The 15,054-nt window shown below is 41.7% G+C and overlaps 1 protein-coding gene across 35 annotated transcripts in view; it reads left to right on the top strand.

Moving 5' to 3' along the window:
* The window catches only part of MGAT5 (alpha-1,6-mannosylglycoprotein 6-beta-N-acetylglucosaminyltransferase), a 397,826-nt gene that overhangs the window by 232,646 nt on the left and 150,126 nt on the right, over window positions 1-15,054 (top strand). For all 35 annotated transcript variants that reach the window (XM_086367683.1, XM_086367741.1, XM_086367539.1 and 32 more), the window contains 3 exons: window positions 9,140-9,211; window positions 11,976-12,137; window positions 14,501-14,670. In XM_086367683.1, the coding sequence (XP_086223809.1) occupies window positions 9,140-9,211; window positions 11,976-12,137; window positions 14,501-14,670 (404 nt within the window). The remainder of the gene's footprint in view (window positions 1-9,139; window positions 9,212-11,975; window positions 12,138-14,500; window positions 14,671-15,054) is intronic.

A 15,054-nucleotide genomic window follows, 5' to 3' on the forward strand; every position in this document is an offset into this window, starting at 1 on the left:
TTGGTTACCCTGAGGAACAGTTCATAAAGGAAACCTTGATTTCTCTGTTGATTTCCTGCCATCTTCCACTGGTGACCAGTAGTTTGGTTGGTTGCTTGTTTTAATGCTTGTGGTTTCAATCAGCACCTTGTTTCAATCAAGGCTTTGAATGAACTATATTTGATATGTTTGATCCATTCCAATTATTTTCTTTCTAGTTCTCATATTACTCCTTCTTTGACCAGTGGGAGCCAATGCATATTGTCTTCTGAGGCCTTTTGACATAACCCTGGGTGTTTTCTGTAAGTCCCCTTGGTTCCTCTTACTGGGAAATAAGACAATCCATAGTCTGGGTACCAGGGAAATTCATTGCTACTAGGATTTTCTGGATGCTGGGCATATGACAGCGAGCCAAAAGGCAAACACTTCTTAAGGTTATGTTTTATAGGAGGGGACGGGCAACAAAAAGTAAAATATATATCTTTTAGATTACAGTAGAGCTGTGGAGAGAAATAAAACAGATGGAACTCAAAATGCTCATGAGGAGTGATGGTGTCAGTTTTAGATAGCATGTTCAGAAAATGCCCTACTGAAAAAATGGGAGGAGGACGTGTGAGCACCATATTGAAGGAAGTGAGAGAGGAAGAGGTTCAGAAGTCTGATACAGGTATTTAACAGGTTTGGGGAACAGTCAGTGCGAAGGTCTTGGGGTGACCATCAACATCCAGCATTAAGAAAAGGTATATGAAAAGTCATCTCCAGAGAGATTTTTGTCTGTTTTGTTTACAGGAATAATAGTGCCTGACACACATATTTATTGAACGAATGACTATTTAAAGCATTTTTTGAAGTAGTTGATAGCTTTTTTGTCTCTTTGTTCTAAGTGGGTGACTTCACCAGCTATCATCTTTCTAATCTTGAAGAATTGTTTTTGTAAAATTTTAAGATTAAATTCTGCTAAAAACATTAAGTTTGAGACATGAAGCAAGGGCATTTTGAGCACTTATTAGCGGTTTTAATATAATGCTCTTTAATACTTTATCTATAGGGGAATGCAGAGGATCAGGTTAGACTGTTAGATGGAATTAGCCAATTATATTAGAAGGCACAGTTTTCTGGCCCAGCTTTTATTCTTATTGTCACTCAGCATTATTTGCCTAAATGTACGCTTCAGGCAAAATCGCGTACTACTGCCAAAGAAGAGCTGTTTTGCATGTGTGTGTGTTCAGTCGCTTCAGTCCTGTGTGCTCTTTGCCACCCTATGGACTGTAGCCCGCCAGGCTCCTCTGTCCAGGCAAGAATACTTGAGTGTGTTGCCATGCTGTTCTCCAGAGGATCTTCCCGACCCAGGGATCGAACCTGCGTCTCTTCCATCTACCTGCATTGGCAGGTGGGTTCATTACTACCAGCGCCACCTGGGAAGCCCTTTCTTATTGTCACTCAGCGTTATTTGCCTGGATCTACACTTAAGGCTAAATTGCACACTGCCACAAAAGAGGAGCTCTGTCCTTGGTGGCTGGAATGTGACCACTTTTATCAGCTGGGTGACTGTGGCTCTAGTGTCCTCAGTGTGAATGCAGGCCCAGAGGGGCCGAGTTTGCCTGTGTGCAGTGTAAGAAGCATCTCTCTATTATCTGAATAGTTCATGACAGAAGAAGAATTTGTTGCCTCTCCTGTTTAAAGGAAATTGACAGGTCTCTTCCCACAGAGATTTGGGATGAATTTTTGAAACTCAGGAGAAGGCAATGGCACCCCACTCCAGTACTCTTGCCTGGAAAATCCCATGGATGGAGGAGCCTGGTGGGCTGCAGTCCATGGGGTTGCAAAGAGTCGGACACTTTCACTTTTCACTTTCATGCATTGGAGAAGGAAATGGCAACCCACTCCAGTGTTCTTGCCTGGAGAATCCCAGAGTCGGGGGAGCCTGGTGGGCTGCCGTCAGTGGGGTCACACAGAGTCGGACACGACTGAAGTGACTTAGCAGCAGCAGCAGCAGTTTGAAACTCTGACATCCTCTCATTAGAACCCCACTGGTTTGGGGTGTGTTGAAAACTCACAGCAGTTTCTCTTGAAGTCCTATCCTTCCCTAATATCCTGAGTAGTCCTGTCTCAGGTCTTCCCAGCCCTCGGCTCTCTTGCACATGACTGATTCCATACTTTCTGTTTCTGATATTCCTGCCTTCCCCCGCATGGTCGGGGGCAGCACTGCATATTGCAGAAAATTCATGGATAGCTTGGGAGTTGGGGTTTGATATGTATACACTGCTATGTTTAAAATGCCTTTCCATGAAAAAAAAAAAAAAAATGTCTGTCTGGATTCAGCTCCTACCTGTGTGGCCTAGAACATTTCCTCAAGGTAAAGCCTGCCATGCTTGCCTCAGGGTGTTGTTGAAAGATTCTAATACAATGATGAACATACATTGTGCCACTTAAAAGGAAAAGAGTATCCTTATAATGAATATCTATAACACTCAAGTCACCCATTTTTTCATTCAGTATGTAACAAGTAATGATTGAGGACCTGTTGTGTGCCAGGCCCTGTTCTCCGGATTGAGGAAAGAGCACTGAGCAGGCTAACTGAAGTCCTTAAGGAGCTTACATTCGTTGGGGCAGCAGACAGTAGCCATCCCGTAGGTCAGATAATTTCTGCATGTGGTTTTTGTGCCAAGGAAAAGCAGAGTAAGGAGGTAGAGTGGCCAGGTAAGCAGATCATGGAAGGCTTCTCAGGAAAAGTTGGAGCATAGTGTGTAGGAGGGAAGAGAGGGAGGCATGCGCGCTCTGAGAGGAAGAGTGTTTCAGGTAGAAAGAGCGTGGATGCCGAAGCCTGAGGTGTGGGGTTACCAGGTAAAATACAGGATGACTAATGATCATGAATTTCAGGTAGAGTGTTTTATTTATTGAATTGTGAGTATGTGATAAATGGCGGTTCCCTGGTGGCTTAGATGATAAAAAAAATTGCCCACGATACGGGAGACCCGGGTTTGAAACCTGGGTCGGAAAGATGCCCTGGAGAAGGGACTGGCTACCCACTCCAGTATCCTTGCCTGGAGAATTCCATGGACAGAGGAGTCTGGTGGACTATAGTCCACAGGGTCACAAAGAGTCAGACACTAAGCGACTACACTTTCACTTTCACATATGACAAATACTGCATGCAGCTTACTCAAGAGAAAAATCATCCTTTGTCTGAAATTCGAATTTAACTGAGCATCTTTTCCCCTCTTCTCACAAGTCCGGCAACCCTCCAGAGGCAGGAATGAACCTGGCGGGTGTTTGGATATGGAAGGAGGTTCTTGTTTGGAGGGCAGGAGGGTAAATTCTGGGTTTTATTCTAAGGGTAAGGAGAAGCCCCTGGAGGGTCTGAGTTAGTGTAGGATGTAATCCAGTTTAGGCTTTGAAATGATCACCTCTGCTGCACAGAACAGACAGCAGGGAAGAAGGCTGCAGGCAGCAAGTTGTCATCACTGTCATGGCCCTTCCAGCAGCCCCGCAGTGGGAGTGGAGTGAACCCTTTCTGGAGGATTTTGTGGAGAAGATCTAGGCAGTCCTACTCTGATATTGGAGGCTGGACTGTGCTCGTGGGACTGTAGGAACCACATGTCTGGTTTCGCTGCTAAGTGCCGGCCCTGGACAGGACAGATGGCACTTCCATCCCCAGCCACGGGGCCGCCCTACCCATGGCCTCATCTGTCATGATGAGCGACCTTGCCCATGTGATTACGTGGAAACCAGAGGATACAATGTGTGTGAAGCGCTTGGCTCTTGGTGCAGTGTCGTTTTTCTTGTTCTTCTCTGTCATCCACCTGCTTCCCCAGGCACAGCCTTTCCTAACAAGCCACTTGGCCAAAATATTCATCAGCTCAGGTATTTGATGGAGAGGATGGGGCCAGGTAGTGGAAACGCTCACATGTGGAGACATCTTTTACCATGTGCATTTCCTTTTTGAATTTTTAGAAAAGGAGAGTAGGCCTGGGAGGAGCGTGGAGTGGGGTAAAGAGATCTTTCTTTTACATTTTTTTTTAAAGCATGTTCTTTAATGAGTTCATTAGATAGGTTATCAGTACAACAAATATGTGTATGCATATACATGTGTGTATCATCAGTTTATCTAATGAATATAATCAATTGTGTCATTTTGATAGGTAACCCACATGGTGGTGTCTAACTATATTTTTTAGGTCTCATAGATAATAGAATTGTTATAGAGTACCCAAGCTGGCACCTTTATGTTGTAGATGAGAAAACTTGAAAGTCAGATGGTTTAAGGTTATACCCCTAGATGTTTGTGGAGTTGGACATAGAATCTGTTTTGGTGGATTCCAGATTCAGCAGCCCTCTTGTCCCTGCCCTTTAAAGTGTCTCTGACACTTCATGTCCTGGTTCAGGGACAGGATCTCAGTCATCACCCAGCCCCGCCACTCACTAGTGAGTGAAAAGTGAAAGTCAAGTCGCTCAATCATCTCCAACTCTTTGTGACCCCATGGACTGTAGCCTACCTAGCCTACCAGGCTCCTCCATCCATGGAATCTCCCAGTCAAGAGTACTGGAGTGGGTTGCCATTTCCTTCTCCAGAGGATCTTCCCGACCCATGGATCGAACCTGGGTCTCTCGCATTGTCGGCAAACTCTTTTACCATCTGAGCCACCAGGGAAGTCACTAGTGAGTGGACCTCTGCAAGTTCTCAGCACCTTCAAGTCTTGCTTTCCTCACGTGTAATCTGGGCATGGTACCCACCTTGTAGGGCACTTCAGGGGATTATATGATGGGATACAGTCAAGTTTATTTGTTTTTTTCCCAGATGCACTGAACTGTAAACCTTCAGTCAATGATTGTATGCTTATATAATGTAATGCCTTTAAAAATTACTCAATAAATGTTCTTTGTAAAAACAAAAAATATGAAAATTTACATAAAGAAGAGAATCCTAAGCGTTCAAGACATCAACCTCTAGAGGTAATCTTAGACTTTTCTTATGCATTTTGCATATTTACTTTTTGACCACACTTAACTCTTGGAAAAATATGGATGAAATTCGGTATGTCAGTGATTCATTAAAAGCAAAACCCTTCACATTATCCATAAGAGAAGAGGCCATATCAGAGCCTGATTATTATTCTTTCCAAAAGAACAGACTATTACTGCAGAGATTAAGTCTAGTTCTGCAGACGTACACGTAGATATACATTAAATCTCCTACTCATTCTTGCTGTAATTTTATTATTTCTTTTCCCTCTTTAAAATCCAATTCGAGCTGTAGGCATCTCTGTTGGTAGTTTCTCTTTTCTTAAATGTAAGAATTGTCCATCTGAAAGAGCTTGAAAGTAAGTATGACCTACCTGATGTCTTTTTAGAAACTTTGCTTTGATTTACGTTCTACGTTGATGAAGCTGCAAAACCTTCTCTCAGATCAAAGAAGTTTAAATCATTGGAAGGGGGAATGTCAAAAATAAAATTGGTTAATTTTAGATCTCCTTGCTCAAGAAAAGTGATTCTTTGTGCCCTCTCTCTGAGAGATGCCTTCCTGTTCCAAAGGTCTAGCCTGGCTGGTCTTTTCTGGTTCTATTTCCTCTTCATGCCACTACTGCTAAGTCGCTTCAGTCATGCCCCACTCTGTGCGACACCATAGACGGCAGCCCATCAGGCTCCACTGTCCCTGGGATTCTCCAGGCAAGAACACTGGAGTGGGTTGCCATTTCCTTCTCCAATGCATGAAAGTGAAAAGTGAAAGTGAAGTCGCTCAGTCATCTCTGACTCTTCACGACCCCATGGACTGCAGCCCACCAGGCTCCTCTGTCCATGGCATTTTCCAGGCAAGAGTACTGGAGTGGGTTGCCATTGCCTTCTTCTTTTTCCTCTTCATATTTTTTTTTTTTTTTATTGAAGGATAATTGCTTTACAGAATTTTGTTATTAACATGAATCAGCCATAAGTATACATATATCCCCTCCCTTTTGAACCTCCCTCCCATCTCCGGCCCCATTCCACCTCTCTAGACTGATACAGAGCCCCTGTTTGAGTTTCCTGAGCCATACACCAAATTCCCGTTGGCTATTACTGCATATAGTAATGTAAATTGCCTTGTTACTCTTTCCATACATCTCACCCTCTCCTCCCCTGCCTCTTTATTTCGTAGCCTTGGGCTAGTGCACTAAAAAGATTAGTTCCGTAGAAGTTTCACCTTCAAATCAAAGGTTATTATAGTCATGGTTCTGCTCCTCTATTGATTGTTGCATGCGTGTTGCCATGAACTCAGATGATTTTCAATTCTTAGACTCACTACAGTGATTTGTGGGAGATTTTAAGGCTGCCCAGTCCCTTCCCTGGCAGAGGGCTTGACAGAGGACTTGCCAGCTTGCAGGAGCTGGGTAGAGGTGGGGGTAGGCAGTGGGAGGGTCCAGCACCACAGATCTTATCCCAGAGAGAGCTCTAAGTTTGCAGTTGGAAAATTGTAGCCAAGCCAGTAGGTGACCACAGGCAGAAATAGGGCCCTAGGGTTCTGAGAGCCAGAACACTAAGATGATGAGAATGAGTTGAAGTAGAAGAGCTTCTAGATCAGGAAGACAGGGGGCTCTCCCTGGGGTCCAACTTTCTTAGGTAGGATGGTATGCTGGGTGGTTAGACTCATATAGGGAGCCAGGGTAGATTGGACAAAACGGTTAGGGATGAGGAAGTTGAATTACGATCCCTGAACAAGATTTTCCCTGTGTTGTCAATGATGTTCTTATTTAGGAAAATGTTGCTCATTTGAGGGCTGTTTTGTTTCAATACATGGAGTTACTGCCAGTGCTGGCTTTCTTCCAGTCCTGGTAATCCACTGAGATTTCAGAAAGAAATGTGTTTGTTTGTTTGTTTTTCCTCCACTCCCCATGGAGTAATTGATTTAGGTATAATTTAATTATTTTGTTAACCAGTTAGCTTATCACTGTGTACAAAAACAGCCACCCTGAAAACCCACTGTCTTCATTCTGTGTCAGGATATTCAGAATGGATTTTTCCTCTATTGTGAGTGTGTATGTAATGGTAAGATTTCTTGCTAAATTCAAAATACACTGACTCCATTTCCCATACTTTCTGAGATGCCCTTGAAATCTCACATGGTATTATCCAGTGATTTATCGTAAGAAGAACTGAGATAAATGATCAGTTTCAAAGAGGAATTAAAGTCTTGAGTATTCTGTAGGGAAGTCATACTTTAGAAGATCACCTTGGACTGTATTTTCATCAGAGTAAATTTTGGAAGATTCTTCGAAGGGCAGAGGAGTGAATGTACTCTTCTTTATCTGATCTCACTAATGTGTCTCCTTTTGCTTGATTTTCTTTATTCATAGTCGTGTCTCATCTCTCCCTATCATGCTCTTCATGAGGACATTTTTTATTCTGACATGCTGCTGCGTGCATTTTGTTATTTATTTAATATGGGATTGACTATGAATCTGTGCCCTGCTTGCTCACCCTCATGCTTTTGTGTGCAGTGGAAGGTCTCCCAGTCAGGTCAGCAATCTATTTGAATCCTTCATGGTATAAATATGCTTTAAAGCACTGTCTTACTGAGTCCATTTACAAAAATTTAATTTGAATTAAATAATTCAGTCCAGCCTAAGCATACAAGGCACAGATGTGTACAGTGCTGCTGGGACCAGCTTCGTCCTCTTGGAGGCTTCTTTTCTGCTGGTTCTTCCTCACTTTTCTCACTTATAGAGTGCTTTTCCTTTGTGATTTTTGCCTTTCATGGTGATGCTGCTGTATAAGCGCTCAGTTTTTAGACATAGGCATTTCAGGCAAGTTGGTATTTTCTTATGAGTAAAAACCATTGCATCCTTTCTTATGAGGAGTCCTTTTGAGTCTCTGAAGCCATTCACAAAGCTGGTCAGGTCTAATTTCACTCCACAAAAAGAAAAGAGAATATGATGCTTTTCCTATCCGGGAATTCCACCCACCCCCAAACTTAGCTGCCCTCTGCATATTGCTTTCAGATCACTTGCCGCAGCAGAGGGCTTTATGCAAATTGCCCAATTATTTTGGGTCCTCGTCAAAATCACCTTGCTTTATTTCTAGAGTAGTGAAACTGCTTTCTTTGAAAACTTGCCCAGAGCTGGGGGGCTAACTAGCTTGTCTGACTCTGCATTGCTGACCTGAAAGTCTAACTCACTTACATCCCTGCCTTCTTCATGGTCCTCCAAGGATGCCCCCCACCCTCTGGCTCTGTTCATTTTTATGGGTCCACCTGGCCATAGAAACATTATTTTCATTTCCTTTTCATTTTACTAGCCATCTTTAATAATCTCATATTAGTGAATGGGTGATATGCTACCTTGGAATTATATGGCCAGTTTTGGCATAGAGGTCAGACATCAATATCAGTCAGTGTATTCTTCAGTTACTAGAAAGTGTAAATCTGCCTTAATTTTCTTTGGTAACCTTTTTTGAAGTCATTCCTATAAAATTTGGTACTTCTGCTTTCTCTTTTCTCCTCTCCTGCTCTCTAAACTCTGGTGCATTGACAGAACAATCAGTCTTCCACAATGGCTCTCACAAGATTGCTGAAGGATTTTTTTCTTTCCTCATCTCTTTCCAATAGGTTTTATCACCCTGTTCCTTGAGATAGTATGAAGTGAACAGCCACAGAATGAGGAGAAGCCTTGATCCGTTAGCCTTAAACTCTCAGTTGCCTTCCTAATTTGGAGATAAATGATGGAGTTCTGTGCATCAGATGACTTGCTGTTACCTTTCCAGACACGCCAGAGCAAATAACAAATCATTCCTGTCCTTTTGCTAAATAAATGGCACAGAAGCACCTTTGAATTCCTATCCCCTGGTGGCAGTGTTCATATCTTTTAACTTTCTACCATAAGAGCTCCCCTCTCCTTCTGCATAGAATTATGAAGATTAAATGATTAAGGAATTAGTCATTAGGAAGTTTTTGAAGGATGGATGTACAGTGTAATCATAGGCTCCTTGGGACCTTGACTGGTTATTGTTGCATCTGAGAGCAGACCTCTCTGGGTTGCTAGCTAAGAGTGTGGGAGTCTGACTAATGTATTGATAAAAACCCACTTAACCCGCTTTCTGTGTACAAGGCACTGTGCTCCGGCTTGGCACAGACGTTAATTCCTTTGCAAATGAACCGGCATACTCAGTGTCTCTGGTTCCTGTTTTTCAGGTTGAAAATTGGTGTCCCCATTTACCTTGGAGAGTGAAAAATCCCTATGAAGAAGCTGATCGTAATTCATTGGTAAGTGGTTTTGGAAACCTCTTACCTGGCTTGTGACTTGGGGCTGCTGCCAAGTGATACATGTAGAGTCTTCTCGAGATGCCAGCTGTAATCTGAAATAATAGTAAACTGAAGAACTTCTGTCCCCAGCCCTGTGGAAATTTGAGTGGCCGCATCAACCCGTTAGCATTATGTTTATTTACTGAGCAGTTCTCTGAGGGTTCCTAAGTCAATAAGACCTGGTACCAGACTTGGAGGTGCCCAGTGATCTGGTAATGAAGGTGGGGTTGTAAATGGTGACTGCACCCTTGTCAACACTGAAACACAGGCCCATGGAAATTAATGAGGAAGTGGCCATCACAGCCTGCGTGGGTCAGGAGAGATGTAAAGAGAAAATGACCTTGGAGTTGAATGTGAAGTGATGAATGGATTTATACCAAGTCAAGGAGAGAAAGATGTCTCTGATGTGAGGTAAAAAGGTGCCCATACAAGAGCCTGGCATTTTCAGGAGAAGAGCCTGGGACAAGGCTATAGGGGTCTGAATGAGCTGGAATGAAGAAGAGATGGGAAAGGTAGGTAGGGGCTGTGAAAAGCTTAATATTAAAAACTCAAGCCCTTATTCTTTTCCTCAGGGGTCAGCAGACTTTTTCTGTGAAAGGCTAGATAGTAAATACTTTCCTCTTAGTAGGCCGTAAGGAAGTGTCTGTTACATCTACTCAATTCTGACCTTGTAGCCCAGGGCAGCCCTCACCATATGTAAATGAGTGGGCGTGGCTGTGTTCTCACAAAACTATGTAGAAAAACAGGCAATGAGGAAGATCATCAAAAAAGCAAGAGAGTTCCAGAAAAACATCTACTTTTGCTTTATTGACTACACCAAAGCCTTTGACTGTGTGGATCACAACAAACTGTGGATAATTCTTAAAGAGATGGGAATACCAGAGCACCTGACCTGCCTCCTAAGAAATCTGTATGCAGGTCAAGAAGCAACCATTAGAATTGGACATGGAACAACAGACTGGTTCCAAATAGGAAAAGGAGTACGTCAAGGCTGTATCCTGTCACCCTGCTTTTTTAACTTTTATGCAGAGTACATCACGCGGAGTGCTGAACTGGATGAAGCACAAGCTGGAACCAAGATTGCCGGGAGAAATATCAATAACCTCAGATACCCAGATGGCACCACCCTTATGGTGGAAAGCAAAGAAGAAGTAAACAGCCTCTTGATCAAAGTAAAAGAGGAGAGTGAAAAAGTTGGCGTAAAACTCAACATTCAAAAAACTAAGATCATGGCATCAGGTCCCATCACTTCATGACAAATAGATGGGGAAACAATGGAAACAGTGACAGACTTTATTTTCTTGGGCTCCAAAATCACTGCAAATGGTGACTGTGGCCATGACATTAAAAGACGCTTCCTCCTTGGAAGAAAAGCTGTGACCAACCTAGACAGCATGTTAAAAAGCAGAGACGTTACTCTACCAACAAAGGTCCGTTTAGTAAATGCTATGGTTTTTCCAGTAGTCATGTGTGGATGTGAGAGTTGGACTATAAAGAAAGCTGAGCACTGAAGAAGTGATGCTTTTGAACTGTGGTGTTGGAGAAGACTCTTGAGAGTCCCTTGGACTGCAAGGAGATCCAACTAGTCAATCCTAAAGGAAATCAGTCCTGAATATTCATTGGAAGGACTGATGCTGAAGCTGCAACTCCAAATACTCTGGCCATCTGATGCAAACAACCGACTCATTGCAAAAGACCCTGATCCTGGGAAAGATAGAAGGCGGGAGGAGAAGGGGACGACAGAGGATGAGATGGTTGGATGGCATCACATGACGCAACGGACATGAGTTTGAGTAGGCTCCAGGAGTTGGTGTTGGATAGGGAAGCCTGGCGTGCTGCAGTCCATGGGGTCGCAAAGAGTCAGACACAACTGAGCAACTGAACTGAACCGAGAAAGATTTGGTCAAAGAGCCAGAGTTTGCTGAGCCTCACTTAGACCATGGGATTCTTGGGACATAATTGAGTCATGGCATGGTCAGATGAGTGTTTAGAATCAATTATGGTGACTGCTGAAAGATGGATTCAGCATGCTTTCTTTAGATGTTATATGAAAAAAATACTAATGTTATTATTTCCCCCTGTTCTTTCAATCACTGATTATATCCAGCTATTGTAGAAAAATACTCTTTATAACTTTTAAGTTATTCTGGCCTGAATTCAAAATGTTATTCAGTTATAATAGTAAAGTGATATTCCTGGCTTTTAAATTCCTTGTAGAAAATAATAAACTTTTGTTTATTTGGATTGGGGCAAGACTAGAGGGTTAGCTTGTATTTTCCTTCTTTGTGGACGGAATGAGGCTTTGTGGCAGCCTCCATAATGGCAGGTAGCCTGTTAAGGATAAACTTCAGTTTTCCCAGGAGTCTGCTCCCCCGAAGTAGATCCAAAGGGCCAATAAATTCAGGTGCAGATAATTTCAAGATGCACTTCACTGTAAAATACACATTTTGACCTAGCTCAGGGCTTGGCAATGCCTGTGCTGCTTTTCTCCACTTCTAATTTTTTAATGATGTCCCTTATATAGCAGAGCAGCAGTCAGTGGCCGTTTGCCTCAATTTGCAGCCCCAGGACCTTCAAGCAAAGCTCTTCAGTGAACCAGACTCCCTTTTGAAGCCACATGTTTAATTGACTCTCTCTTTCAAGTTTTCAAACGTCACATCATGAAAACCATTATGCTTTTGGGCTTCTTATCTCCTATTCGTTTTTATTAAATTTCTGTTTCTAGGCAGAAATTCGTACAGATGTTAATATTCTCTACAGTATGATGAAAAAGCATGAAGAATTCCGATGGATGAGACTGCGGATCCGGCGAATGGCTGATGCGTGGATCCAAGCAATCAAGTCCTTGGCAATGAAGCAGAATCTTGAGAAGAGAAAGCGGAAGAAAGTGAGTTTCTGATTAATTCACTTCAGCTGAATGCCAGTTTTCTTGAAAATTTGATTTTCATGGAGACGAGACTAAGAGAGGTGTCATGTCCCCAGTGATATTCCCTGGGGGTGAATCCACACAGTGTCTTCTTGTACAGCCAGTTTTGGGCTTTCCTTTCCCCGGTTTACAACAATCTTAGTAGGAACTAGCACGCGTTTTTCTTCAGTGAAGCCAAGCAGAATATCTGCCTGTAAGATTTTCCTATGTACCATCTGACTCACTCTCAGTAGCATCAGGAAGTTTAATTCTGTTTTCTTTACTCGAATACAACCTTAAAGAGCTTCCTGTCACATCATCGTGACAGTTTCGTTCTCTGGGTATTTGTCATTTCTGTCATTTGGGCAACCAGCTGGTGAGTTTCAGTGATGCTGTGTTCGATGGCGGTTCTGCTTGTGTTCCTGAGACAGAGAAACTGTAAATTAAACTTGAGCCAGTTTGTTTTGACGTTCATGAGGAGATGCTTGGGAAACCCCTGTAATATCCCTGAGCGTGAAGCTCTTCCACCCTAGGTTTAGTTAAGCTAACAGCGCTGTTTTCCTTTCAGACTTCAGTCAGTTGGACCACATTAAAAGCTGCCTTGCCCAGAGGGATGGTATGGGGAGGGAGGAGGGAGGAGGGTTCAGGATGGGGAACACATGTATACCTGTGGCGGATTCATTTTGATATTTGGCAAAACTAATACAATTATGTAAACTTTAAAAATAAAAAAAAAAAAAAAAGCTGCCTTGCTACTCTGAATTTACATCTGGAAACCCATACTGAATGCTGTTCTCACTGTCAGCTAAAACATACTGATATGTATTAAATATGAATCTCATGTGAGCATAATATCTTTCTACATATGAAAAAAAAGAAATGATCAAAGACTACTAGAATTTTTTCAAAGAACTTGAAAGCCAACTTTAATAGCTTCCCATTGCCCAAGGTGGCACAATTTGGTAATCAGTAAGAATAATAACTGCAGTGTACTGAAAGCCATCAAATATACTTATGTTCATGTTCATGTATAATAATACACATATTTAAAAAAAAAATCTTCCTTTGTCATCATTAGAGAATGCTAAAGAACAAATTTGTTATTTTGAAAACCAGTTAAGTAAAAGGAAATAATCAGGTATTTACCAGGCTTTTTCTTATGTAATCTGTCCATGAGGGATAGTTTTCTCTTTCTAGAAGTACCAATATTACAGCTACTGAATGCAGAAGGAATGATAGAATGTCATCAATGGCAAGCCATAATGGATTAATGCATCTAGTTAGTGATCATCAGTAGCTGCAAACACCACAAAACAGAAACACCCAGATATTGTTCCTACCACTGCAAGTACACAGCACTATCTATGAAGTAGTGTTGCCCAAAAAATCAAATACAAATTTGATTGTGGCTGCAGCTGTAGTTATTGATTTACCATAAATACAAGGGACAGAAAAATCTGTTTTACGGTCAGTGAAATCTAGAGGGTGAAAAACTCTACTAGAAATACAACCCAGTTTCTTTGACAAGTAAATTACAAGCCCCTCTCCCTCCCAGAAAGGAAGATCAAGCAGTTAACTACAGTTAAAGAAGGTTAGAGAGGTATGAGACATTACAGTTTATGCACTTTATTTGAATTCTGGCTCAAATAACTGTTCTTGGGAAAAATAAGGGACAGCTGAGCAAGTGTATGCACTGACTGGATATTGGATGATACTAAGGAATTAATAGCTGTGTTAGGGGTGACAGTGATATTACAGTTGTATTTTTTAAGTGAAAATGTATTTCTTTTAGAAATTCCAGCTGAGATTTTTACAGATGATAGGCTCTGTCAGATTTGTTTCAAGATAAGCTGGAGGGGTTGGGAGAAAGTGAGGGGTGTATATTAAATAAGATCTGTCAGGAGTTGATCATTGTTGAAGTCAGTAATTGTTAAGTACATCAGAATTGACTATATTGTCATACCTGTTTTTGTTAGTGTTTGAAATTTATCATGTTAAAAGCTTAAAAATTTTCCAACTGTGGAAAAAAAGCCCAGTATTGTTAAAAGATATTTTATTGTCCTGGTTGACTGTCCTTTACTCCTGATTTTTCACCTTTGGACAACGGGATTATCTGTCCAAAGCCATACCAAATGCAGTAATGACTTTATTTCTCTAAAACAACAATGAGAGATCATTTCCTTTCTTTCTATTTACCTTCTAGAAAAATTATTTACCCCATGTTGAGATTTTATTAGAATATAAACCTGACTTTGGAATTGGTGAGTGATTTTTTTGGTAGGTTACTGTGGAATTTGTACTTGATCCAATGAGAATCAGTATGTCCCTCTTTTTTTTTTTTTCAGGTCCTTGTTCACCTGGGCCTCCTGACTAAGGAATCTGGATTTAAGATTGCAGAGACAGCTTTCAGTGGTGGCCCTCTTGGTGAATTAGTTCAGTGGAGTGATTTAATTACATCTCTGTACTTACTGGGCCATGACATTAGGATTTCAGCTTCACTGGCGGAGCTCAAGGAGTAAGGAGATTACTTTTCAATTTTAAAATCAGAATACAAAAAAGAAATTGTAAACTCTTAAAGCCCTCTATTAGTGTGTAATTTCTTGTGGAGGAAAATGAAAGTGATAATTCACTAAACAGGAGATAAGAAGATTATTTTCAGGAGCTAAATACATACACTGTGAAAAGGCTAATATGTTTTCATTGTAGCTTCAGGCTCCAGAGGCTTGATAAATGAATGCCAGAAAATTCAAACTAAGGAGCTTATTCTCTGCTGTTACAGGTGCTTCCAACATCTGCAGCACAAAACATTATTAACTTTCCTAATTCCCTGTCTCTTGCTGAAATGCATACCCTTCCCTCCTCAACATCACACTTTCTAAATCTTCAAACAGGGCAGGTT

Source organism: Bos grunniens, chromosome 2, assembly GCF_055505025.1.
Source record: "Bos grunniens cultivar Pamir isolate PY7600 chromosome 2, Bosgru_T2T1.0, whole genome shotgun sequence".
In the NCBI taxonomy this organism is placed as follows: Eukaryota; Metazoa; Chordata; class Mammalia; order Artiodactyla; family Bovidae; genus Bos; species Bos grunniens.